The 26,837-nt window shown below is 36.7% G+C and overlaps 1 protein-coding gene and 1 non-coding gene across 5 annotated transcripts in view; both read left to right on the forward strand.

Annotated features, from left to right (window-relative positions):
- The first annotated feature begins 1,276 nt into the window (after positions 1 to 1,276).
- PPP1R42 (protein phosphatase 1 regulatory subunit 42) overlaps positions 1,277 to 26,837 on the forward strand; it is a 53,027-nt gene continuing 27,466 nt past the window's right edge. For all 4 annotated transcript variants that reach the window (XR_005794193.1, XM_040487665.1, XM_040487667.1 and 1 more), the window contains exons 1-5: positions 1,277 to 1,452; positions 7,625 to 7,842; positions 10,215 to 10,381; positions 12,227 to 12,365; positions 13,794 to 13,910. Coding sequence is in view for 3 of the 4 variants with exons in the window: in XM_040487665.1 (XP_040343599.1) it covers positions 7,714 to 7,842; positions 10,215 to 10,381; positions 12,227 to 12,365; positions 13,794 to 13,910 (552 nt within the window). In the remaining variant the exon portion in view is untranslated. The remainder of the gene's footprint in view (positions 1,453 to 7,624; positions 7,843 to 10,214; positions 10,382 to 12,226; positions 12,366 to 13,793; positions 13,911 to 26,837) is intronic.
- LOC121038383 (small nucleolar RNA SNORA51) lies at positions 6,846 to 6,969 on the forward strand. Its single transcript, XR_005794336.1, has one exon. It is a non-coding gene; the product is annotated as a small nucleolar RNA SNORA51 (small nucleolar RNA).

Raw genomic sequence — 26,837 nt, forward strand, 5'->3', positions numbered from 1 at the left:
AGGGTTAGGGTTAGGGTTAGGGTTAGGGTTAGGGTTAGGGTTAGGGTGAAATCAGGAGCCCAAGGGTAAATCCCCTCTCTGTCACCTCAGATGTGACCTGTAGCATATTTCTTTCCCCCTCTAGGCCTGGGAATCTCCTTATCTGCAACATGACAAGTTGGACAGTACACATGGGCACTAAGTTGCCTTGCAACTGTAACAGTCTTCTACTCTGATGCTTCTTTGCTCAAGGAACAGCAATAACAACTTTCCACCTTTCCCCACACCTATACCACCCATACCTCTACCCCCATCCCACCAATATCACAAGTGTTACTGTTTTCTGGCTTGCACTGTTTCTTACATCCAGACTGCTCAATTTACCATATCCCTAATGACTCCCAGTCTATCCACTGTAAATGTCAGTTCCTTGTTCTATTCTTCCCTTTCTCTTATAAATTATTCATTTTACAAACATTTATAGAGTGACTGCTAATGTACAAGGCACTTTTTGCCAAGTCCTGGAAATAGTGAAGTTAAAGACCTAATCCTTGCCCTCAAAGAATTTACCAGCTTATTGGATACAATTAATAGGTAACAAATATATACTAACATGTTAAATGCTATGTTAAAGAATTTAATATATCCTATTCGGGGGCGAGGGGGGACGGAAAAGAGAAACACTTAACAAGATTGAGTACATAGGAAAGCTTCAGAAAGGATGTGCTAGTTCCAAGCTGCGTCCATGGAACTCAAAAGGGAAAATAAGAATTAAGGAGGAAATAAAGTGTGTCCTATTGCTGCTTTGAAAAGCTATGAGACGAAGGGAAATTTCTTTTAAAACAGGGCATATTGGGCCAAGTGTCAGAATACTGGAGAATAGAGGGCAAGAAGCAAGCAGCGAAGCTGGTCATGATGAACGAAGTAGAATGTCACCCTAAAGACTTTTTTTTTTCCTTTCCTGAGGAAAGGGTGGAGTATGCGCTATACTTTGGTCTGTTGCTGGGAAAAGGTGGTTATTGGGCACTGAAACGTTTAAAGCTGATAGAAGGATCATCTAGTAAGAAGGGGAAATTGTGGCCTGCAAAAAATTGTTCTGGCTACTGTTTGGTTCACTAAACCGCTAACATGACCGATGCCTCACGACCTCACCAAACTAGCTTCACTCAGACCCCATCTAGTCGCCATCAAACTCTGGCCGCCACGTCACAGAGAGGGACCAGTGTCACAAGGACCAGCGCCAGACCTGACGCTTCCAGACACCTCGCGCGAGATTTCCCGGAAGCCATTGCCCTAGCAAGAGCGTTGGGTCGCCTGGCAACCGCACCAAGGCTGCAGAGGAACGAGGCACTGAGGAAATTTACAAACCTGACTTCCAGACTCAGTTCCTCCCGCAAGGGGAGAGGTGCCTTCAGGGAAGAAGTCTGGGGGCTGAAGAAACCATAAAGCCACGTTTCTCAAACTTGTCTGCCAGTAAGTAAGACCTTCCTGGGTTACTGGTTAAAATGAAGTCCCCTGAGCCTTATCTCTAGACATCTAGAATTTCCAGAAAATCAATCTGAAAGTCTGTATTTTAAACAAATAGACTCAGGCAAGGCTGAGAAACCGCTTTAGAGAAGGGAGACGCGGGTGAAGGGGTGGCCGCGGAGGGAGGGAGCGGGATCTGCGCGGGTATGAGTTTGTAAAGGGGGAAATAAGCCTAAGGGCGGAACCCCGCGATTTTGAGCTTTGGGAAGCCAGTGAGCCTGGAGCTCGCTAAAGGAAAATACACAAACTAAATTCGGAAACATCTACTGCCGGTAGCCTGTGGGAGCCCCAAAGGATAATTTAAGCCAAGGGATCCACTAAAATGGATTCCCAGAGTGCCTGTAAAGCAGCTCTAAACTGTCTCCCACTGGCAATCCAGACAGAGATAACCTAGCAAGGGGAATCCTGAGATAACAGGTATCTAGTAGGGAAAAATTATGAAAAAGTAGTTTCACAAACTTTAGAAAATAATGAACCTCTTTTAAAAGAAAAGCAAGGACACCCCACAAATGCTGACTTATTTACTTTTGTTATAATGTTCTAAAATGTATCCAAATCCAAACTAGGTTCAATTTAAACACCTGAAGGTTATAATATCTCTAAAACAAACTACAATACCAATAAAGTTTAAATTAATATTACATTAATAAAATGAATGGTGGTGTTTTAATGAAACTAAATCTTCGTGTGGACATGACTGCTACAATGCAGGTTCTTTTGAGTTAAGTCTCTATTATTGTGTGTTATTCACTTATTGGGATCCCTTTCCATATTCAAGCTCCTGGAATGTTTTCCTATAGCTTGTTGATGAGGTCCATTGCCCTTACCTTGGTTTAATAAATATTTCATTTCTATATCACATTTGCCTCTTTACTTTCCTAATTATCTGAGAAAATCAAATTTATTTCTATACAAACACCACTTTGTGCACTAGAGCCAAAATCCATTTATAGCATGGTCATTCATGACGATTCAGATGATCCAAATTTTCTCTTTTAGCCCAGGTTAGAAAACAGAGCCTGAAGCAAAAATTCATATAATAACACGTTTTGTGGGGGAGGGGGTTGTTAATTTTAGGGAAGTAGTACAGAAGGAAAAAAGGAATGAGAAAGAGATGGAAGAACAAACACAACCCAGTATGTAACCCAAAAGACCAGAGCTGTTTTCAGAGAGACCCTTTGCAATGGCTGTGTCTCCTAAAAGTGCATGGGGGAAAGAAAGAAGGGAAAATAAATAATTGAGGCTACTGTCTCCCATGTGTAAAAATTACCCCCACAGGGCATCACCCCCATCATAGTACAGGATTGCTCCTGTATGGCCACCTGTATGGCAGTTCCTGCCTCAGCTATGAGAGAAATCCTGGGGTGTATAGCCACTTTAAGATGTGCATTTTCACCAGTTATCAGTGTAAAAGTGATATTTGAAATTTCCAGAAAAAAGTCTAAAATTTTAAAATATGGGTAAAGAAATCATATTTTAAATATTTCAAATATTTTTTTAAAATATTGCATTTCTGGGGCGCCTGGGTGGCTCAGTCGGTTGAGCGTCCGACTTCAGCTCAGGTCACGATCTTGCGGTCCGCGAGTTCGAGCCCCGCGTCGGGCTCTGGGCTGATGGCTCAGAGCCTGGAGCCTGCTTCCGATTCTGTGTCTCCCTCTCTCTCTGCCCCTCCCCCGTTCATGCTGTGTCTCTCTCTGTCTCAAAAATAAATAAAAAAAAAAAAAAAGTTAAAAAAAAAATATTGCATTTCTATACACAAGCTCTAGAGAATGTAATTCCTAAAAGAATGTCACTTGCAGTATCAACAAAAATATATAATTCCTAAAAATGACTTTAAAAAACTTATGCATGGCCTTAATTACAAGAAAATTATAAAACTACATTAAAGCAGCACTCCTAAAATAGAGAGGCATACCATAGTGATGGAAAAGAAGTCTCAATATTAGAGATGTGTTGGTGCTTCACAAATGGTTTATAAATTCAGTGCAATTCCTAACAAAATCCTGACAGGATTTTTCATGGAACATAACAAGTTGATTTTCTTTTAAGTTTGTTTGTTTGTTTGTTTGTTTGTTTGTTTGTTTTGAGACAGAGAGAGCACACATGCATGCTGGCACCAGCAGGGGAGGGGCAGAATGGGAGGGGGAGAGAGAGAATCCTAAGCAGGCCCCATGCTGTCAGCACAGAGCCTGATGTGTGGCTCGATCCCATGAACCCATGAGATCATGACCTGAGCCAAAACCAAGAGTCAGACGCTTAACTGACTGAGCCACCCAGGCACCCCAACAAGTTGATTTTTAAAATGTGTATGAAAGAGTTAAGGAGGAAAGGATTCTGGGAACATGGCAGAGTAGGAAGCAACTGTTTCCCCACCTAGACAACAACTGCACTGGCAGAATCTGTCTGATATAAGTATTTTGGAACCTGGAGTCTACTGAAGGCTAACAACTTCCAGGAGAAGGCTTAGACAATAAACTGAAATAAATTTTGGTCAATTTCAGTTCTACAGCAACTATCCATCCCCTACACACAACCCAGTAGCAGGGTTTCTAGAGTACCTTACATATAGCTTGTAGAAGCCAAAATGGGCAAAAAACATACTAGCCACCAAATATCAAGGATCTGTCCTCTGAGCACTGATTGCTGCTTCTGATCACAGTAATGCAGACAAAATTTACAAAGCAAAGCAAAACTAAACATGTTTACAAGAAAAAAAAGTCTTTCTCTTAAATGTGGATAGGGAAGGGGTTACTAAATAAGCCACAAAAAGCATAAAACATGGGCAAAAAAATGATACATTTGACTACATGAAAAAAATATATAGCTTCTGTTTTTTAGAAGATGCCACTAAACACAAACTAGGAGAAAAAAAGAAAAAAATTCCCAAACTAAAGTCAGGGAATGGATATTTGCTACATGTATAATCAACAAAATACTGGTATCTGATAAAAATATAAGTGTATCTAAAAATTACTTATAGGGGTGCCTGGGTGACTCAGTTAAGCATCAACTCTTGATTTTAGATCAGGTCATGATCTCATGGTTCATGAGACTGAGCACCCCATCAGGCTCTGCACTGACAGTGAGTAGCCTGCTTGGGAGTCTCTCTCCCTCTCTCTCTGCCCCTCCTCCACTCTCACGTGCACATGCACTTTCTCTGTCTCTCTCTCAAATTAAAAAAAAAATTATTTTAATAAAAATAAAAATTACTTATAAAAACACTACTCATAAGGCAACATGGGCAAAATATAAGAAACCACAACTAACAGAAAAGGAACTCCATATGGCAATAAACAGGAAAAGACCCTCAATCTCTAGCAATTACAGAATGGCAAATTAAAACATAATGAGATGAGACTATTGATCTGGCTGTTTTCAAATCCCTTTTTTATATATAAAAAGATCTGAGAAAAAAACAAAAGCAATGATATTATCATTTCACACCCATCAGATTGGCAGTAATTTAGACTGCCAATATCAAGTGCTGACACTGATGTTGACTGCATAGTAGAGCAATAGGAAGTCTCTTAGCTGCCAGTGGTAAAACTCCTTTGGAGAACAATTTGACAATACATAGTAAAGTTGAAAATGTGCAACCCAGAAATAGCCATTCCTAGTTTTAAACCCTAAAGAAACTCTTGCATATGTGCTAAAAATGACAGGTATAGAAGAACCATAGAAGCAACATTGCAAATGAAGAAAAAAACACCACCCAAAGATCTATAATCAGAAGAAATAAATTCCTTACAATAGAATATTCACAGCAATGCAAATATTCCAGAGCTATATACATCAACTTTGATGATTCTAACAAACAAAACATTAAGCAAAAAAAGAAAGTTGGAATCAAAATAATACAATTTATGGGGCACCTGGATGGTTCAGTTGGTTAAGGTCCAACTTTGGCTCAGGTCATGATTTCATGGTTCATGGATTTGAGCCCTGCATCAGGCTCTGTGCTGACAGCTCAGAGCTTAGAGCCTACTTCAGATTCTGTGTGTGTGTGTGTGTGTGTGTGTGTGTGTGTGTGTGTCTCTGCCCTCCCCTGCTCATGCTCTGTGTGTGTGTGTGTCTCTCTCCAAAATAAACATTAAAAAATAATAATACCATTTATGACTGTAAAAATGTTTTTAAAAGTACTATATATTGTTTAGGTATACATACATCTGTAGTAAAAGTATAAAGACATGAATAGAGACATCTAATTCTAAACTCTAAAAATAAGAGAATAGGGAGAAGGAGGGGGGTGGTGTACCTGGGTGGTTAAGCAACTGACTCTTGATTTCAGCTCAGGTCAGGATCTCGAGGTTCATGACTCTGAGCCTCACATGCTTGGGATTCTCTCTCTTCCTCTCTCTCTGCCCCTCCCCCTGCTCTCACTCTTTCAAAATAAATAAACTTAAAAAAAAGAATAGGGAGAAAGGCATAAAGGGAATACAAGTGTATTTATAACCTTTTATATTTAAGATTACCTGTAGGTCCATGAGTGTGGGTGTTATTCTTTAAACTTTCATCATGAAATATTTTTAAGGCAATATTAGTAAAAGTTATTTTTACTTAACTAGAAACTCTGTTCAGAATATTATTGTCATGTTTGAAATTTGATCTGTAAACAATAATCTTAAATTTTTGTTAAAAATAATGAATTCATGAAAATTTTAAAAATCTATGAAAATCTATGAAAAATCTATGAAAATTTTATTCTACAGATTACATTTTGTATTTTGAAATAAAATGGTTCATTCCACATCTTCAAATATTTTATTGTGGGCATTTTATATAATATAGCCTGGGTAGTTATATGTCAATGTGTGATAATGCAAACTGAATTTATCTTCTACTGAATTCACTTTCCTCCTAAGCATTGATTTCATGTCCAGAATACTACACAAACTGAGGTGTTTGGCTGGTAAAATTCCAGATATGTTAGAAAAAGAATGCTCAGTTTTAAACTACATTTTAAAAAGACAATAAATTTTACAAAACTGTGGTATTTATCACAGTTTTGTGATGGTTGGAAAAAAATGGGTTACTTCAAACTTATGGACCACATATGGATCTCTCACATAAATCAGTAATTAATTAATTAATTATTTGATAGTGTGTTCCCCTTATTTAACAGCCCTAATATACTCCAGGTGAAACAGTGAAGTAGATAGTGTTCACCTTATCTGTAAACAAAACAGTGAAACAATAATGGTGATAGCAAACATTTGTTGACCTATGTACCAGGCACTGTGCAGAATATTCTATACATTTTTATCTCATGTAATCTTCACAATATCCCTAGGAAGTAGGTACTACTATTATCCTAATTTTATAAGAAACAGAGGTAACGTAGCCTCCTGGTGCGTATGAGGCTGTGTTCTTACACTGTATAGAAAGAGGCGGCAGAGTAAACCCATCCATAAACATCTCAGCCCAGGCCCTTTTCCTGGTCTGTATTGTGAATGGGGGACATGGGCGGGGGGGGGGGGGGGGGGAAGAAACTGATGCAACATGCCCAAGATTGCCTGACCAGTAAGCACTGGGACCAAATGTGAACCCAGGCAGTCTGGATTGAAAAACACTGCATTGTGTTGCCTCTTTGTGGATTGCAGCTATAACAATTTCAAGGCCAACTCCATTTTCAAGTATTTTGCCCCACTGTCCTATGTGCATACTCAAGGTTTTTTACATCATGTGTTCTGATTTGAGGGTTTAGAAAATATGATCACCATGGGTTCTATGGAAAAAGGAGCCAGAAGACCATTCTGGTCTCATTCTCAACTGCCACTAGCTTGAGTAGAGACCAACCTCTGGGCCTTCATGTGAACACATCAGATGATACTCCTTGAGAGGAAAAAAAATCCTTTAAAAGATGCCCACAGTAACAACTCAATACTAGGGAGAGGAAAAGATTAAAAATAGAAATGAATGCACATTGTATATTTAATTAATTTTGGTTTTTTAAGCTGTTTATAAGAAGAATTAAGTCTATAAACTTAGAAAATGCCTTTTAAAATGCCTCTGAAGTAGTTTATCAAATAGTTCTACATAAGAAAATTAAAGAGCAAGTCAAAATAATTTTTCCTAAATTGCCATGTACATAATGCTCCTTTTTTTTTTTTTAATATAGAAAGTTGAGCATAAAACAATAGTTAAACCTGCTTCCGGACATGGTATCAGAACAGAGCTACTGCTGAGAGTTTGACTTATAGAGAAATCATGGTTCGACTAACCTTGGATCTAATTGCCAAAAGTAACAATCTTAAACCCCGAAAAGAAGAAACCACTTCACGATACCTGAAGAAAATAACTCATCTAAATTTTTCAGACAAAAATATAGATACAATTGTAAGAATTCTAAATTTCCTATTTTTACATAATTAACAATGTAAAGTTTAGAAATTGGTGTCAGAAAATACCTCCTTATTAACTATATTTTGATCATACTTGTTAACTGTATTTTGATTAGTCAGCTGTATATTGTATTTTTATTTTAATTTCATGCTTATGATATTAAAATTATTAAAACTAAATCTCTACAAAATATATCATTGTGATTGTTAAATCTATGTGCTAAATATATGTATCTATCCCTGAAATACTCTATGTAGCAAACTAGAATTGAAAGTGTTATGTTGGAAAACAATTTCAAAGATAATGCTTTTGTATAATTCCAGATGCTTGGAATATGAGTTTTTTAACATATCAAGTAGTAAGAATGAACTATATGAATACCATATTTTAAAACTTTAACAGTGAAATCTTTTTCACACATAATTTAACTGATTATATAAATGTAGGTTATACTGCCATTTATATCAGACAAGACTGTTTACTTGGATATATTCTGACACTGTATTTTCTCTATGTTAAGTTGGCCTTAATGTGGGTAACTTTAAAGGGAGCAATAACCCTTTTAGGCCATTTGTATTGATGTCTATTGTCTACAATAAAATGCTAAAGACTACACATGAGAGAAATTTTCTCAGAAACATAAGGTACATAAAGGCCAAGATGATGTCTATTTTGTTCATATCACTCTAAATCCCCCATCCAACACAGCGCCTAACCCATATTAAGTGCTTAATAAATGTTTTTCAAGTGAATGAAAAAAATAACAAAGCCCCAGGCACAAGTGTCAATTAAGACTTTTTTTTTTTTTGCAGACTCTACCAAGTTCCTATTCTGTATTTCTTTCCAGTTTCTTAGTAATTCTTCTCCCCATGAATCCAATTGCCCAGAAAACTCTCTACATCATTATACCATTACACACTTGCCCTCTGCAGACAGCCTCTGCTGTTCTTTTGTCCTGTCACAATCAGTGCTCCTTTGGTGTAGATGACCCTTGTTAAGAGGAAAGCAAACTAGGTACAGCTGACCCTAGAAAAATATGGGGGTTAGAGATACCAACACCCCCACACTCCTCAACACCCTGTCACCCAACACAATCAAAAACCCTCATATAAGTTTTAATTCCCAAAAAACTTAACTACTAATGGCCTACTGTTGACCAGAAATCTTACTGATAACATAAAGTCAATTAACATATTTTGTACATTACGTGTATTATATACTGTATTCTTAAAATAAAGCTAGAGAAAAGAGAACATTATTAAGAAAACAAGAAAATATATTACAGTACTATATAGTATTTATCAGAAAAAAAATCCATGTATAAGTGGACCCATGCAGTTCAAATCCATGTTGTATAAGGGTCAATTATATATAATTCACACCAAGATAAGAATAACTTATAAACTTAAGTTTGTAAGTCCCCAGGATGGCGTTATATTTTAAAAGAACTTGTTAATAAAAGCTGAGATTTCTTCAGGTTTCTTTTTTCTTAAATAATCTCTGTATCCAACATGGGGCTTGAATTTACATCCCCAAGATCAAGAGTTGCATGTTCCACTGACTGTGCCAGCCAGGCATCCCAAGCTGAGGTATTTTTGAGTGTAACTTCACTCTAGCTCTTGCCTACCTACTCTAGGCTGACTCTACCACCCACATAAGAATGGCAGACTTTTAAAAATATCTTTAATTATTTTCTTATCTCAAAAGTAACTGATGTTCATTAATATAAATACATATAAAAAGAAAGAAACTTATAATCCTATCGTGCAGAGAAAACCACTATTAACATGTAGGTGATGTCCTTCCAGTCTTCTTTCTAGGCATGTATTCATATAATTTTACAATAGTGGGTCATATTGAATGTACTGTTTTCATTTTGAGATCTATAAAATATTACTAAGGAAACTAAACAATATTTAATGGTTAAACAGTATTCCCTTCAATAGTACTATCATAATTTATTCATCTATTATTTTTGAATATCCAATGACTTCCCATTTTCAGTATTATAAATAACAGCTTCCTTCTAATTCCACAGAATGATTAATCCCTATTCTACAATGTTGAAGCATTAATTTGTTAAATGTTTCAACTTCCAGAGAAACCTAATTGCTTCCAAGAAACACTGCTTGCCCTAGGAAAATCCTTCTTAACAAATACAATTTTACTGATATAGTTACAGAATACTAAAACCTAGAACTAATTTTATAATCATTCTAGTATTGTTTTTACTGTGCTAATAAGAACAGAGATACACTATTATATTAAACTTAAGGAAATGTACAAAAAGTGGAAAACTCTCTTAAAAACAAACTTCTAAGTTTTCAGGAGAAATTAAGTATAACCTGTTTTTGTTTTCCTTTTAGGGAGACCTCTCTCCTTGCAAAAGTCTTAGTGTTTTATACTTGTATGATAACCATATTAGTGAAATCACTAACTTGAATTATGCTACAAATCTGACCCACCTGTACCTACAAAACAATTGTATTTCATGTATAGAGAACCTCAGGTCATTAAAGAAACTGGAAAAACTGTAAGTGCTTTTTTTTTTAATGTTTGTTTTCGAGAGAGAGTGCGTGTGTGTGTGTGTGTGTGTGTGTATGTGCGCGCGCGTGAGCTGGGAGGGGCAGAGAGAGAGAGAGGAAGAATGCCAAGCAGTATCCATGCTGATAGCATGGGGCTTGATCTCACCAACTGTGAGATCATGGCCTGAGTTGAAATCAAGTTGGAGGTTTAATCAACTGAGCCACCTAGGTACCCCTAGTGCTTTTATTTTTAAGTAACATAATTGTTTGTCATCATTACAGTAATATTTTTGCATGCAGACCTTTCCATTATCTGCACTTTTGTGGAATAGGCCTCAATTTTTATTCTCTTGTAGTATTATTAGTGCAAAATAAAGTGTTACACGTGTTATACTTGGCAATTTGTTTCATTAAGCCTGACATACTTTTCTTTTGCAGGAGAGTAAGGTGTCTTAACCACTTATAAGGATACCTAAAGCATCCTTAAAGGCTCAACTGGGGAAAAAAGTTTCCATGGAAACTTTTTGATTTTGATTTTTGATTTTCCATGGAAACCAAATGAGCTCTGTGCCTTTAAGAATCACACATCTCAAAGGGCAGGGTCAGAGAGTTGATAATGTTGATTTAGATGTGAGTGTAAAAAGGCATTTACTGCCTATAATTATTTTAATTCAATGAAGGCTGGTAGATTTATTTTCCCAGACTGGAAGAACTATCAGTCCTTCTCAAAAAGTGGGCCAAGAACCTCAAAATGGGAAGAAGATGAGGGAAATGCTTATTGAAAACACAGATGGCAGGGTGCCTAGGTGGCTCAGTCAGTTGAGCGTCCAACTTCAGCTCAGGTCATGATCTCACAATGGTTCCTGAGTTTGATCCTCACATCAGGCTCACTGCTGTCAGTGCAGAGCCTGCTTCAGATCCTCTGTCCCCCCTCACTGCCCCTCCCCTGCTCATACTCTCTCTTTCTCTGTCTCCTCTCAAAAATGAATAAACATTTTTAAAAATGCAGATTTCTGGGTTCTGACCTAGATAGCCAAATGAGAATCTCTGGGGTTAGGCCCAAAAATCTTAATTTTTTTTTTTAAAAAAAAGGTTATTTATTTATTTTGAGAGAGCAAGAATGAACGAGCAGGGAAGGAGCAGAGAGAGAGGGAGAGAAAGAATCCCAAGCAGGCTCTGCACTATCAGCACACAGCCGGACGTGGGGCTCAAACTCATGAACCATGAGATCATGACCTGAGCCAAAATCAAGAGTTGGATGCTTAACCAACTGAGCCACCCAGGTGCCCCTAAAAATCTTCATTTTTAAACCTACTACCCACATGATTTTTCTGTGCCCTAACATATAAAAGGAGCACTGGTAGATCATTTAATAAGGACCATTCCAATCCTCTCACTTAAAAAAAAATAATTTCTTAGACTAAATTAAGTGTAAGAATCATATAAATAAACCTTTCTTTGGCTCATTGTAAAGAGAAAATTCCACATATTTCTGCATTCTTTGTATAATTTTCACACAGCTCAGTGATTGTTACTATATTTTCATTATGTTTACAGATCATGATGTTCTCAGAATGTCTATTTAAAATTGTTTTATATTGGGATGCCTTGGTGGCTCAGTCAGTTGAGCAGTTGAGCATCTGACTCTTGATTTTGGCTCAGGTCACGGTCCCAGTGTCATGGGATCAAGCCTTGCATTGGGCCCCACATCAGGCCCCTCATTGAGCATGTAGCCTGCTTGAGATTCTCTCTCTCTCCCTCTGCACTCTCCCCTGCTCACATGCGCGCACGCTCTCTCTCTCTCTCTCTCTCAAATAAAAAAAATAAAAATAAAGCTGTTTTATATTTTGCAGGTATCTGGGAAGCAATTATATTGCTGTCATAGAAGGTTTAGAAGGATTAGAAGGACTAAGAGAGCTTCATGTTGAGAGTCAGAGGCTTCCCCTTGGAGAAAAGCTTCTGTTTGATCCAAGAACTCTTCATTCTCTGGGAGTAAGGCCACATTTGAATATTCTGACAAAGAATATAGTGATTAACAGTTATAATGGAACAGGAAGGTATATTTGGACATTATACATACTGTGTATGTTTATATGGCCAGTTAATTTATTTGAGGGCTAAAACTAACTTTTCTCACATAATTTCTCAGAGACTCAGCAGCTATAAAGTTGGGATAATAATGCCTGCCTCTAGGGTACTAAAAGTATCAAAAGAAGGATGTAAAAAAGTTATGTAAATTATCAAGTTCTAATCCAGATGTCAATTCATTCATAATTTCAACCTTGGTGATTATCATGATTCAAAATTTTAGGAAAAAGCTTAAGGAAAGAGTAATGGACAATTATTTGGCAAATTTTAAACAACCTAGAGAATAATGATGATGATAAATTGTCTTCTCGCTGGATTCTGATTTCATTGTAGGCTGCCTGACATGTGGCTCTGCCTTATCAGAAGCAGGTAGATCTGGGAGTACCAGATTTGATGCTCCAGCTGTGACCTGACACCCAGATACATTGCGGAGGTGTCACAATTAGTTGAGAAGCCAGAGGTGGCTTTTTTATGAAATGCCATTTATTATGAAATGCCACTAAAAACATTTTTGTTTGCTCAAGTTTTGCAAAGATTCAAGCAGATTCCAAAATTCTAAATATAAGGCATAATCCTTTTAAGCTGTATTTAAAGTCTTAAAAAGTATCAAGAAGTATATAATCTAAAAGTTGACTATATAGATGCCTTGATGGGTAGACTCAATCTTGGTAGAGATTACTGAGCCATCATAGATTTTAAGATGGCTTTGGTTTAAGGCTGCTCTATTGTATATTTATGTCCTCACTAACAGCCAATGTTGATCCCTCTTGTTAATTAGCTAATTATTATTTTAAGTACCTCTGAACATGTGGATTATCAAGAGGAAACTATAGAGAGAGAGATAAAAATAAAAACCAGATATTCTTTTATTCTTACCTATGTTCCCTATTTTAAAAGACAGACAAAAACTGTTTCTTCCTATGTAAGTACAAATCTTAGTGATATTTAATAGAAAATGATAATTTGCTTAAACTGAAATAAGCATTTTTCTACACTGTGTTAACATTCGTTTGCTGGGCATCTTTTTTCTTTATTGATTCCTGGCTTCTTTTTTCTATAAATCTCTTTTACATTCTGGATAGGGAAAATCAGACTTATGAAGGAACTGTAGACAAAAATAGTAAGTCATATCACAATTACTGAAGTCCCAAAGTTATGTCTGAAAAAACATATGGCATAGAAACAAAATCTCCATGGATTTTAATTTTCTTACCTAAAGAGCAAAACAGCCTGAACTGATAAATCTTAAATTTTTCACAGATTAAGATTTCTGGTTCCTATATATAGTATTTAATTAGACTGTTTACTAATGCTAATTTATTTTTCTTACAGAAATCCCTCTCTATATTGAATATCAGCAATAATAATATTGATGACATAAGAGACTTAGAAATACTGGAGAATCTTAATCAGCTCATAGCAGTTGACAACCAACTTCTGCATGTGAAGGTAGTGTAAAGAAAAATTAGTTTAAAAATATTTACATGAAATTGTGATTTAAAAAATTTTTAAATATCTATAAAATTTATTACTTTAAAAACTATTCTAGATTTACTCTAAAACTAGCTTATGAATCTCTACTTCTTAATATATTTATTTGCATAATTCTGCCCTCTTACCTGGTTTTCTCTTCCATACCCCAGTGCCTCCACCCCTCACCAACAGAAAGAAGTTTCTCTGAGAAGAAAGTATGTGCTTTTCCTCTCTGTATTATTTTGCCAGCAAATGTTTCCCTCTAGAGACTAGATTTCTTGCCACTTAACTGTGATCTCCCAATGAATGAATTTCTAGTAACTGGGATTAGATCTGAACTCTCTCCAGGCTGCTGCTCCTTGGGGAAGTACCTGGATCTTGAACTTATTCTAATTTGCACTAACTATATTCATGTCATAGTATGTCATATCATCCCATATTCATTCAGTTATTTATTCATTCAAATACGCACTGAGCACCTACAGGTCTCTCAGGCACTGTACTATTCTGTGTAAATCAGAAGATGGAAGATTATAGTCCAAGGGCTCAAAAAACCTACAGTCAACAAGTAATGAAAAAACAATGTGATTCTGTTTTCGCAAGTATTGTAGTGGCACTAACTCAGCCTGGGGCTAGGGAAGGCTTCCTGGAAACAGTCGTCTGTAAGCTGAGCCCTGTCACAACCTCACAGTTTCTGATTTGGCAATGGGATGGCTTGTGGTATAATTTCTTTACATGGAGGGACGTCTGGGTGGCTCAGTTGGTTAAGCGACTGACTTTGGCTCAGGTCATGCTCTCGCAGTTTGTGACTTCAAGCCCCGCGGCAGGCTCTCTACTGACAGCTCAGAGCCTGGAGCCTGCTTCGTATTCTGTATCTCCCCCTCTCTCTACCCCTCCCTGCTCACGCTCTGTGTCTCTCTGTCTCTCCATAATAAATAAACGTTAAAAAAATTATTAAAAAAAAAAACATTTATAATTTCTTTACATGGAGCCACCAGAGGAACGAAGAGCTTCTTTCTCCCATAACGGCGCTCTTGTTTTCAAAACTACTTCCAGACAGCTATCCACTGACCTTAAAAAAGTATTCCCTGGGGTGCCTGGGTGGCTCAGTCTGTTAGGCATCTGGCTCTTGATTTCAGCTCAGGTCATGATCTCATAGTTCATGAGTTTGAGCCTGGCGCTTGGCATTGCACTGACAGTGCAGAGCCTGCATGGGATTCTCTTCCTATCTCTCTGCCCTTCCCCTGCTTGTGCTCTCTCTCCCTCTCTTAAAATAAATAAATAAACTTAAAAAAAATTTTTTTCTCTGACCTTGTTTCCAAATTCATACCTATTACCTAGCTCATCCCATAACTAGTATAAGCAGTAGATAATTACAAAAATAAATATTATATGTATTATACTACTAATGAATTCCTTAAAAACACCTAAAATTCCACTGATCAGGATGGATGTTTAAAATATAAAGACCAATAAGGAAGCATGATTCAATTAATTGTTTCAACTTACAACATGAAGGATGTAAGAAGTTCATGGGATAAATTCTGCATTCAAAAATACTTTAAGTTTTAGGGGTGCCTGGGCAGCTCAGCTGGTTAAGCATCCAACTCTTGACCTCAGCTTGGGTCTTGCTCTCAGGGTTGTGAGTTCAAGCCCCATGTTGGGCTCCATGCTGGGCATGGAGCTTACTTAAAAAAAATTTTGGGGGGGCAGGGGGGCGGGGGGGCAACTGGGTGGCTCAGTTGGTTAAGCGTCCAACTTTGGCTCAGGTCATGATCTCACAGTTCATGGGTTTGAGCCCCGCATCGGGCTCTGTGCTCACAGCTCAGAGCCTGGAGCCTGTTTCAGATTCTGTGTCTCCCTCTGTCTCTGCCCTCCCCCACTTGTGCTCTGTCTCTGTTTCTTAAAAAATGAATAAATGTTAAAAAAAAATTTTAAATAAAACAAATTATTCTATTATGCTTTTAACCCTGAACAGAAAAATGAAAGTTTGATAACGGGACAAAAATTCTTGCCTCCAAATGATCCCAAAGGAAGTTTTTTTAAATGACATTAAGACCTAGCTATTTCACCTACAATAATTATTCTTAGGCAACATTAATAATGTATAACCAGGATAAATGTGTAACCAAAATAAATACTTTCATTACTATTAATTATTCATTCCAATGATAAATGTCTAAATAACCAAACCCTTTTTTTTTTAATATTGAACTCAATGTTACCTCCCCTGTGTAGTGTTTCCTGAACCTGTTCCCATCAAGCTAGTCTATTAAAAATATTTATGGTATCATATGTGCCAGGCACTGCCCTTGGACTTCAGAAAACATGTTCTAGGCACTGAGGATACCATGATCAAGAAAGACAGGGTCTCTCTACCCTCAAAGAGCTTACATTAAAATGACACAGAGGAGGGAACAGTCAGAAAATAAATAAGCAGAGAAGACTGTGAAAAGGGCTATGAAGGAATTAAATAGGATGACATAATGGAAAAGGGGTCAGTGGATATTTTAAATCAGGTTATTAAAAAAAGCCTCTGAGGGGCCCCTGGGTGGTTCAGTCGGTTAAGCAGCCGACTTCGGCTCAGGTCATGATCTCACGGCCCGTGAGTTCGAGCCCCGCGTCAGGCTCTGTGCGGACAGCTCAGAGCCTGGAGCCTGTTTCAGATTCTGTGTCTCCCTCTCTCTGACCCTCCCCCGTTCATGCTCTGTCTCTCTCTGTCTCAAAAATAAATAAATGTTAAAAAAAAAAAATTTTTTTTTTTTAAATAAAAAAAGCCTCTGTGCTCGCTTCGGCAGCACATATACTAAATAAAAAAAGCCTCTGAGGAAATGACATTTATGCTGAGATCTGAAGAATGATAAAGAAACAATCTATGCAAAGAGCTAAGGAAAGAACATGCCAAGCATTGGGAACAGAAGGTGTAAAGATTCTGAGTATTCTAGGAACAAAAAAGAGGCCAATTTACTATGATAGGGACCCCAGTGCCTAGCTCAGTCTCTAACACATTGTGAGTGCTCAATAGATAATTGGTTGAATGAATGAAGAAGAAGCAACAGTATAACATAAGATTATGATAGGGGAGAGATCATAAAGATCTTTTAGGCCATGATCATAAGTTTGACTTTATTCTAAGTGCATTAGAAAGTCACTGAAAGGATTATATTTTAAAGACTTCTCTATCAGCTATGTGAAGAAAAGGTTGCAAGAATAACAGCAAAGAGATCATCTGGGAGACTACTACAAAGTTTAAAAAAAAATGGTTGCTTGCAGATGAAAAGGAGTGACTGGATTGGAGGATGGATGGATGGATGGATGGATGGATGGATGGATTGATTTATTCATTCATTCATTCATTCATTCATTCATTTATTTATTTATTTATTTATTTATTTATTTATGAAAGACAGAGAGAAACAGAGCATGCATGGGGGTGAGGGCCAGAGAGAAGGAGGCACAGAATCTGAAGCAGGCTCCAGGCTTTGAGCTATCAGCCAGGGGCTTAAACCCACAAACCGTGAGATCATGACCTAAGCATGCCTAATTGTCCTACAGTGAGACCAATTAATTAGTCAACAAGCCTGTCGCATTTGTTTTCGTGAATGAAAAAGTAGCTAAGCATCACTAACCTGAAAATAGCTTCTAAAATCAAAGAGAGGGACACCTGGGTGGCTCATTCTGTTAAGCGCCCAACTCTTGATTTTTGGCTCAGGTCATGATCTCATGGTTCACGAGTTCAAGCCCCACGTCTGCACTGATGACACAGAGCCTACTTGGGATTCTCTCTCTCTCCATCTCTCTCTCTCTATCCCTACCCCTGCTCACACATGCACTCTCTCTCTCTCAAAATAAGTAAATAAACTTAAAAAAAATTAAAAAATAAAATCAAAGAGAAAGACAGAAACAAACATTTTTGGAGAAATTGATAATATGGAAACAAAAAAAAAATCCCACTATAATTAATTTCTTAAGAGAAATAAAAAAGGATTCTATAACCTTGGAACCAAAACAGGATTTTTTTTAAAAAGGAACATTAAATGAATGAGAGGACTTCAAAATTTAGAATTAGAAGAAATTAAATATTAAATTAAATATTCTCCAAGAAAGAACAAAAGAGAAAGAATGGAAAATAAGCAAGTAAAAAAGAAATGCAGAGAATTAAATTCAGGAGATCCAACATGTGACTAGTAAGAGCATAAGAATCAAAAAATAAGAAAAAAAAAGGGAAATAAAATTGTATTTAAAAATGACATAGGGCTGCATCGGTGGTTTAGTCAGTTAAACGTTGGACTCTTGATCTCAGCTCAGATCATGATCTCACAGTTCATGAGTTCAAGCCCCACATGCTGGAGTTCTCACTCCCTCTCTCCTGCCACTACCCCACTCATGCTCGCTCGCTCTCTATCTCTATCTCTCAAAATAAATAAATAAAAACTTAAAAAATTCTTTTAAATAACATAATGGGTCATGATGTATTAACCAAAACAAGAATCACTATCACATACACATACACGCATGCGCACACACGCACACATACACACACACATACACACAGAAAGCCAAACAAAATGTGTGAAACAACTTCTTCAGACACTGAACTATAAGCGACACAGGACTGTGGACTCTAAGAGAATGAAAACAAACAAGGTGAGCTCTATAATTATCCCAGCTTTCTGCCTGAAGGCACTTTCCAGACCACAGTGCAGGGAGGGAAATAGCAAACAAGCCCTATGAAAATGTAAATCATAACTGGAGAAAAGCCATTTAAGAAAAAACATCTAGAAATGACATGGAGGATGGAATTAGAAGACAGGACTTCTAAAAAGCTATTATAAATATGCTCTAGAATTTTAAGGAAGCATGAACACAAACAGAAGGGAAATGGAAGATGCAAAGAAAAAAATAACTTTGGAACTGAAATATGTATATAAAATGAAAAATTAATTGGATGGGATTAAAAGTATATTAGATATTATAGAAGAAATTATCAGTGAACTTAAAAGTATCACATTAGAACTACTGAAACTAAGGTACAGAAAGTAAAAACACTAAAAGATGAGCAGAGCCTCAATGGCTTGTGAGACACAAGCACTCAAACATGTATGAAAATGGAGTCCTAGGAATAGGGGACTAAATGATTATGTCTCTTCAAAACTCATAAATTGAGGGGCGCCTGGGTGGCTCAGTCGGTTAAGCCTCTGACTTCAGCTCAGGTCATGATCTCACAGTCTGGTCCGTGAGTTCAAGCCCCGCATCGGGCTCTGTGCTGACCGCTCAGAGCCTGAAGCCTGTTTCAGATTCTGGGTCTCCCTCTCTCCCTGACCCTCCCCTGTTCATGCTCTGTCTCTCTCTGTCTCAAAAATAAATAAATGTTAAAAAAAATTAAAAAAAAAACTCATAAATTGAATCCTAATCCCCACTGTGATGGTATCTGAAGGTGAGGCCTTTGGGAAATAATTAGGTCTCGAGGCTAGAGTCCTCATGAATGAGATTAGAGTTGTTATAAGAAGAGAAAAGAGAGTAGGGTTTTCTCTCTTAGCCATGTGAGCACACAGTGAGAAGTCAGGCATCTAAAAAACTAGGGAGAATGCTCTCACCAAGTCACAGTATCTGCCAACACTTTGAAAAAAAATTTTTTTAACGTTTACTCATTTTTTGAGAGAGAGAGACAGTGCAAGTAGGGGTGGGGCAGAGAGAGAGGGAGACATAGAAACCAAAGCTGGCTCCAGGCTCTGAGCTGTCAGCATAGAGCCCCATGCAGGGCCTGAACTCAGGAACTGTGAGATCATGAGCTTAGCCAAAGTCGGACGCATAATGGACTGAGCCACCCAGGCACCCCTACATTTTGATCTTGGACTTCCCAGCCTCCAGAACTGTGAGAAATCAATGCTTGTTGCTTAAGCCATCCAGTTTGACAAGCAGCCCAAACTAAAACAGAACCAGAAAATATCTTTGAAGAAATAATGACCTCAAGGTACTCAGAGTAGTCAAAACCTTCTTGAAAAAAAAAAAAAAAAGTTCAAGGATTCACACTTTCCTATTTCAAAATTTACTACAAATCTATAGTAACTAAGATAGTGTGGCATTGCCATAAATGTGAAACTGGGAATCCAGAAATAAACCTTCACTTTTATGTTAATTGATTTTTAAAAAAATTTTTTTTCTCTTAACATTTATTTATTTTTGAGACAGAGAGAGACAGAACATGAACTGGGGAGGGTCAGAAAGAGAGGGAGACACAGAATCTGAAACAGGCTCCAGGCTCTGAGCTGTCCGCACAGAGCCCGACGCGGGGCTCAAACCCATGAACTGTGAGATCATAACCCCAGCCAGAGTTGGATGCTTACTCGGCTGAACCACTCAGGCACCACATTTATGACCTTTATTAGACAAAAATTTCTTAGATACAACTCAAAAAGTATAAGTAAAAAAAATAATTAATTAAATGAAATAAAAAATTTTTGTGCTTCAAAGAAGACCATTAAGAAAGTGAAAAGGGGCAACTGGGTGGCTCAGTCGGTTAAGTGTCCACTTTCGGCTCAAGTCATGATCTCATGGTTTGTGAATTCAAGCCCCACATCAGGCTCTGTGCTGACAGCTCAGAGCCTGGAGCCTGCTTTGGATTCTGTGTCTCCCTCTCTTTCTGCCCCTCCCTCACAGGTGCTCTGTCTCTCTATCTCTCAAAAATAAATAAACATTTAAAAAATTAGAAAAAAAAGGAAGTGAAAAAGATAAGACAACAGACTGGAAAAAAATATTTCCAAGTCCTATATCTGATAATAGACTTATGTACAGAAACTCTTGCAACTCAGTAACAAAAAGACAAACAATCCAATTTATAAGTGGGCAGAGGACTTGAATAGATATTCTACAAAGAAGATATGCAAAGTGGATAATAGGCACATGAAAAGATACTGAAAATCATTAGTCATTAGGGAAATGTAAATCAAAACCACAATTGTGTACCACTTCACACCTGATGAGACAGCTATAATTAAAAAGACAGATAATAACCAGTGTTGGCAATAATGTAGAGAAGTTAGAACGCTCATACTTTCTGAGGAGAATGTAAAATGTAACAGTCCTTCAAAATGTTAAATAGCATTACCATATGACACAAAACTCCACTACTCACTATACACCAAGAGAAACGGAAACATACATCCACAAAAAAAGTTGTACATGAATGTTCACAACATTATTCATAATATCTGAAAAGTAGAAGCAATTCAAATGTCCATCAACCAATGGATGGATAAAAGAATGTGTATGTGTAATCACAAGGAAAATTTTTTGGCAATAAAAAGAAATGAATATTGATTTATACTACAACATGTATAAACTTTGAAAACATTGCACAAAGTGAAAGACACCAGTCACAAAACACCATGTATTGTAAGATTCCATTTCTATGAAATGTCCAGAATAGGCAAATTGACAGATATAGCTATATTATTGATTGCTTAGGGCTAAGAGGTTGGGGAAATATAGGAAGCAATGTTAAAGGGTACAGGGTTTATTTTAGGGTAATAAAAATATTCTAAAATTGATTGTACTGATGATTATACAACTCTGTGAAAATACTAAAAATCATTTAATTGTATACTTTATTTTTTTAAGTTTATTTATTTATTTTGAGAGAGACGGAAAGATAGAGAGACAAGAAGTACACAAACAGGGGAGGGGCAGACAGAGAATCCCAAGCAGACTCTGCGCTGATGATTAAGCACCCCTTAATTGTATATTTTACATATGTGAATGTATGGTATGTGAATTGTGTCAATAAGGCTGTTGAAAAACAAAAAGCAGGGGCACCTCGATGGCTCAGTCAGTTAAATGTCTCACGCCTGATTTTGGCTCAGGTCATGATCTCACAGTTCATGAGTTTGAGCCCCACATCAGGTTCTACATTTACAGTGCAGAGTCTGCTTAGGATTCTCTCTTTCCCTCTCTCCCTGTCTCCCCTCTGCTCTTTCTCTTTCTCTCTCAAAATAAATAAATAGGGGAGCCTGGGAGGCTCAGTCAGTTAAATGTCCGACTTCAGCTCAGATCATGATCTCATATTTTGTGAGTTCGAGCCCCGCATCAGGCTCTGCACTGACAGCTCAGAACCTGGAGCCTACTTCGGATTCTGTGTCTCCCTCTCACTCTGTGTCCCTCCCCCAATTGTACTTTCTCTCTCAAAAGTAAGTAAACATTAAAAAAATAATAATAAACTTAAAAAATAAATTAAAAGCAAACAACAAAAATGTAAAAATATAATTGTCCCCAAATTCCCATATTTGATGAAAATCATAAACCCACAGAAGCTCAATAAAACCCAAACAAGAAAACCACCAAGAAAATTACACCAAGGTGTACAACAGCAATAATAAAATTGCTGAAACAATGATAATAAGAATATCTTTGGAGCAACTACAAAAAGACACATTGTATAGAGAAAGGTGAGAATTATCACAGACTTTTTGTCAAAAACATTGTAAGCCAGAGGACAATGGAACAGCTCTGAAGTGCTAACAGAAAAAAAAAAAATCAACTTAGTTATATATCCAATGAAACTATCTTTCAAAAAATGAAAGCAAAATACTGTTTTCAGATAAACTAAACTTGAAAGAATTTGTCCCCAGGAGATCTACACTACAAAAAAAAATATTAAAGTTCTTCAAGGCAAAGGAAAAATGTTAACAGAAACTTTTATCTACACAAATGAGAAAAATATTAAAAGTGGTAAGTGCAGGGTAAATACTTTTCACATTTTTTAATTCCTTTTAAAGATGATCAGTTTTTTTTAAAAACAAAAATAATAACCACAGACCATGAGGTTAATGACATGTAAAACTAAAATGTACGATAACAATAGCACAAATGGGAGGGAGGGTGGAAATGGCAATATACTAAGGTTATATATGAAGTGATGTCATTATTTGAAGAAATTCTGTGCTGATTTAAAGATGACTGTTCCAAACCCTAAAGTAACCACTAAAATTAAAAAGATGTACGGAACTAGTCAGTAATAGAGAGAAAATGAGATGCAAAAATAGGGGAGAGCAGGAATAAAGGAAAAGGGAACAGATGAAACAAATAAAAGATGGTAGTTTTAAATTCAGTTATATCATAATTGTACTAAATGTAAATAGTCTGAATATTCCAATTAAAAGGCAGAGATAGTAAGACTGGATTTTAAAAATCCAATCATGTACTCTCTATAAGAAACATACTTTAAATATGAAGATATATAAAGGTTAAAAGTAAAACCATAGGGAAATATATACAATAATAACAAATAATAAAATAAAAAAGCTGCAGTGACGATATTAATATAAGATAATACCAACTTCAGGATAAGAAATATTACCAGAGATAGATAAGGAAAATTTATGGTGATAAAAAATGCCAATTCATTAAAAAAACATAACTATTCATTTAAAAAACCCATTATCTCAGTGGGTTAAGCATCCAACTCTTGGTTTCTGCTCAAGTCATGATCTCATGGTTGGTGAGTTGGAGTCTGTGTAGGACTCTGTGATAACAATGCAGAGCCTGCTTGGGGTTCTCTCTCTCTCCCCCCTCCCTGCCCCTCCCCTACTCATGTTCTCTCTCTGTCTCTCTCTCAAAATAAATAAATGAACTTAAAAAAAAAATAACAATTCTCAATATTTATGCACCTAACAACAGAGCTTCAAAATGCAGAAAGCATTTCTGCAAACTTTCTGCAAGATTTCTGCAAAAATTTCAATTTCTGCAAAAATTGACAGAAGGGAAATAGATAAATCCATAATTATAACAGAGATTTCAACACTCTAAGTAGCTGATGAACAAGTAGATGGTAAATCAGGATATAAAAGATTGGAGGGACGCCTGGATGGCTCAGCTGGTTAGGCGGCCAACTTGGGCTCAGGTCATGATCTTGCGGTCGTGAGTTCAAGCCCCCCGTCGGGCTCTGTGCTGACAGCTCAGAATCTGAAGCCTGCTTCAGATTCTGTGTGTGTCTCTTTCTCTGCCCCTTCCCAGCTCACACTGTCTCTCTGTCTCTCAAAAATAAACATTAAAAAAAAATTTTTTTTAATTGTAACAACAGAGCCAACATGAATTAATCTAATTAACTCTCACAGAACATTCCATATAACAACAGTAGTTAGAATATTCACCAAAATAATCCATATGCTGGGCCATAAAGCAAGCTCCATAAACTTTAAGGAACTGAAATTATATAGAGTATGTTATTTGACCACAATGGAATTAACTTAGAAAGGAATAAAGGAAAGATATCTTTAAATCTCCAAATATTTGGAAATTCAGAAACACACTTTTAAATAACCTCTGGGACAAAGTAAAAAATCAGAAGGGAAATTAGAAAGTATTTTGAAAACAAAAACTTGAAAATTTGTGGGCTACAGTAGCCTAGTGCTTAGAGGGACATTTATAGCTTTGAATTCCTATATTACAAGAGGGAAAATGATCTAACTTCTACCTCAGAAAGCAAGAAAACTAAATGAAATTCAATTCAAAAAAAGGACATAATAAAGGTAAAAGCAGAAGTCAATGAGATAGAAATATAATGACTACAGACAAATCAATGAAACCAAAAGCTGACTCTTTGAAAATATAAGTAAAATAATCAATTCTAGGTGGGCTGATAAGAAAACAAAGAGAGAAGACATTAACAATATCAGAACAGAAAAAGATATCACTATAGCTAAAAGGATAATAAAGGAATATTGTAAAGAACTTTATGCCAATAAAGTTGAAAGTTCAGGTAAAACGTAAATTCCTTGAAATACAAATTAGAAGAAATAGAAATAAAAACACTTCCACAAAGAAAACTCCAAACCAAGATGACCCCTTGATGCATTCTATCATATACTTAAGAAACAAATTATACCAATCTAGGGGCTCATGGGTGGCTTGGTCAGTTAAGTGTCTAATTCTTGATTTCGAATCAGGTCATGATCTCACATTTCGTAAGTTCAAGCCCCAAATTGGGCTCTGCACTGACAGCGTGGAGCCTGCTTCAGATTCCGTCTCCCTTTCTCTTTGCCCCTTCCCCCTCTCAAAAATAAATAAACATTAAAAAAATTTTAATTAAGGGGCGCCTGGGTGGCGCAGTCGGTTAAGCGTCCGACTTCAGCCAGGTCACGATCTCGCGGTCCGTGAGTTCGAGCCCCGCGTCGGGCTCTGGGCTGATGGCTCAGAGCCTGGAGCTTGTTTCCGATTCTGTGTCTCCCTCTCTCTCTGCCCCTCCCCCGTTCATGCTCTGTCTCTCTCTGTCCCAAAAATAAATAAACGTTGAAAAAAAAAATTTTTTTTTTTAAAAATTTTTTTAATTAAAAAAAAAAACCAATCCTACACAATCTCCTTTAGAAAATAGATAAGCAGGAAATATTTCTCAACTCATGTTATCAGGTTAACATTATTTTCCTATCCCCTCCAATATTACAAGAAAAGAAAAATACAATGAATGAAATACATAAAAACAATAGCCCCCATGAACACAGAAACACACGTCCTTACCAAAATATTAGCAAATAAAATCTAGCAATATATATATAGATAATCCATAATGACCAAGTGAGATTTATCCCAAGAATGAAAGATTGGTTTGACATTCAAAAATCAACATACCATACCAAACAAAATAAAGAAGAAATGTGATCATCTCAACAGAGGCATAAATGCATTTTTAAAAATTTAACATACATTTCTATTTTTTTATATGAAATTTATTGTCAAACTGGTTTCCATACAACACCCAGTGCTCATCCCAACAGGTGCCATCCTTGATGCCCATCACCCACTTTCCCCTCCCTCCACCCCCCATCAACCCTCAGTTTATTCTCAGTATTTAAGAGTCTCTTATGGTTTGCCTCCTTTCCTCTCTGTAACATGTTTTCCTCTCCTCCTCCTCCCACACATTTGATTTTTAAAAAATTCTCAGCAAACAATAAATAGAAAAGAATTTAACATGATAATTGGCATTCATGTAAAATCTATAGAAAACACCAGTTAATGATGAGAGACTAAATGCTTTCTTCCTCGAGACTGGGAATAAAGCAAGGATGTTTATAGAAGTCTTAGCCAGTGCAATAAGGCAAGAAAATAAAACAAGCAACACTCAGTTTGGAAAGAAGGAAATAAAAATATCTTTATTTGGATACATATAAAATAAAAAATCTGGTGTGCCTGAGTGGCTCAGTTGATTAAGCATCCAACTCTTGATTTTGGCTCAGGTCATAATCTCATCATCATGAGATCTAGTCCTGTGTCAGGCTCCACACTGAGTATGGTGCCTGCTTAATATTCTCTCTCTTTCTGGAGCAACTGGGTGGCTCAGTCAGTTAAGCGTCCAACTTTGGCTCAGGTCATGATCTCATGGTCCATGAGTTTGAGTTCTGAGTCAGGCTCTGTGCTGACGGCTCAGAGCCTGAAGCCTGCTTCAATTCTGTGTCTCCCTCTCTCTGCCCCTCCCCTGCTCATACTCTTGTCTCCCTCTCTCTCAAAAATAAACATTAAAAAATATTAAAAAACAAAAAGTTCTCTCTCTTTCTACCTCTGCCCCCTCCCCTGTTCATGCTCTCTCTAAAATAAAATATAAAAAATATTTTAATCATTTTAAAATCCATAAAAAGCTATTAGAACTTATAAAATAAATTTAGCAATGCCAGGATACAAGATCAATATGCAAAAAATTTTTACATACTAGCAATGAACTGGAAAATGATATTTTTTAAGATGCCATCTACAAATCATGTCAAAAAACATAAAATACATAAGGATAAATTTAAGAAAATACATGTAAGGGCTGTACAATAAAACACTACAAAATACTACTGGGAGAAAGTAATGAAGACCTAAATAAATGGAGATAGGTACCATTTTCATGAATTAGAAGACTCTATATTCTTA

This window comes from Herpailurus yagouaroundi, unplaced genomic scaffold, assembly GCF_014898765.1.
Source record: "Herpailurus yagouaroundi ecotype Mexico unplaced genomic scaffold, PumYag 165, whole genome shotgun sequence".
Taxonomy (NCBI): Eukaryota; Metazoa; Chordata; class Mammalia; order Carnivora; family Felidae; genus Herpailurus; species Herpailurus yagouaroundi.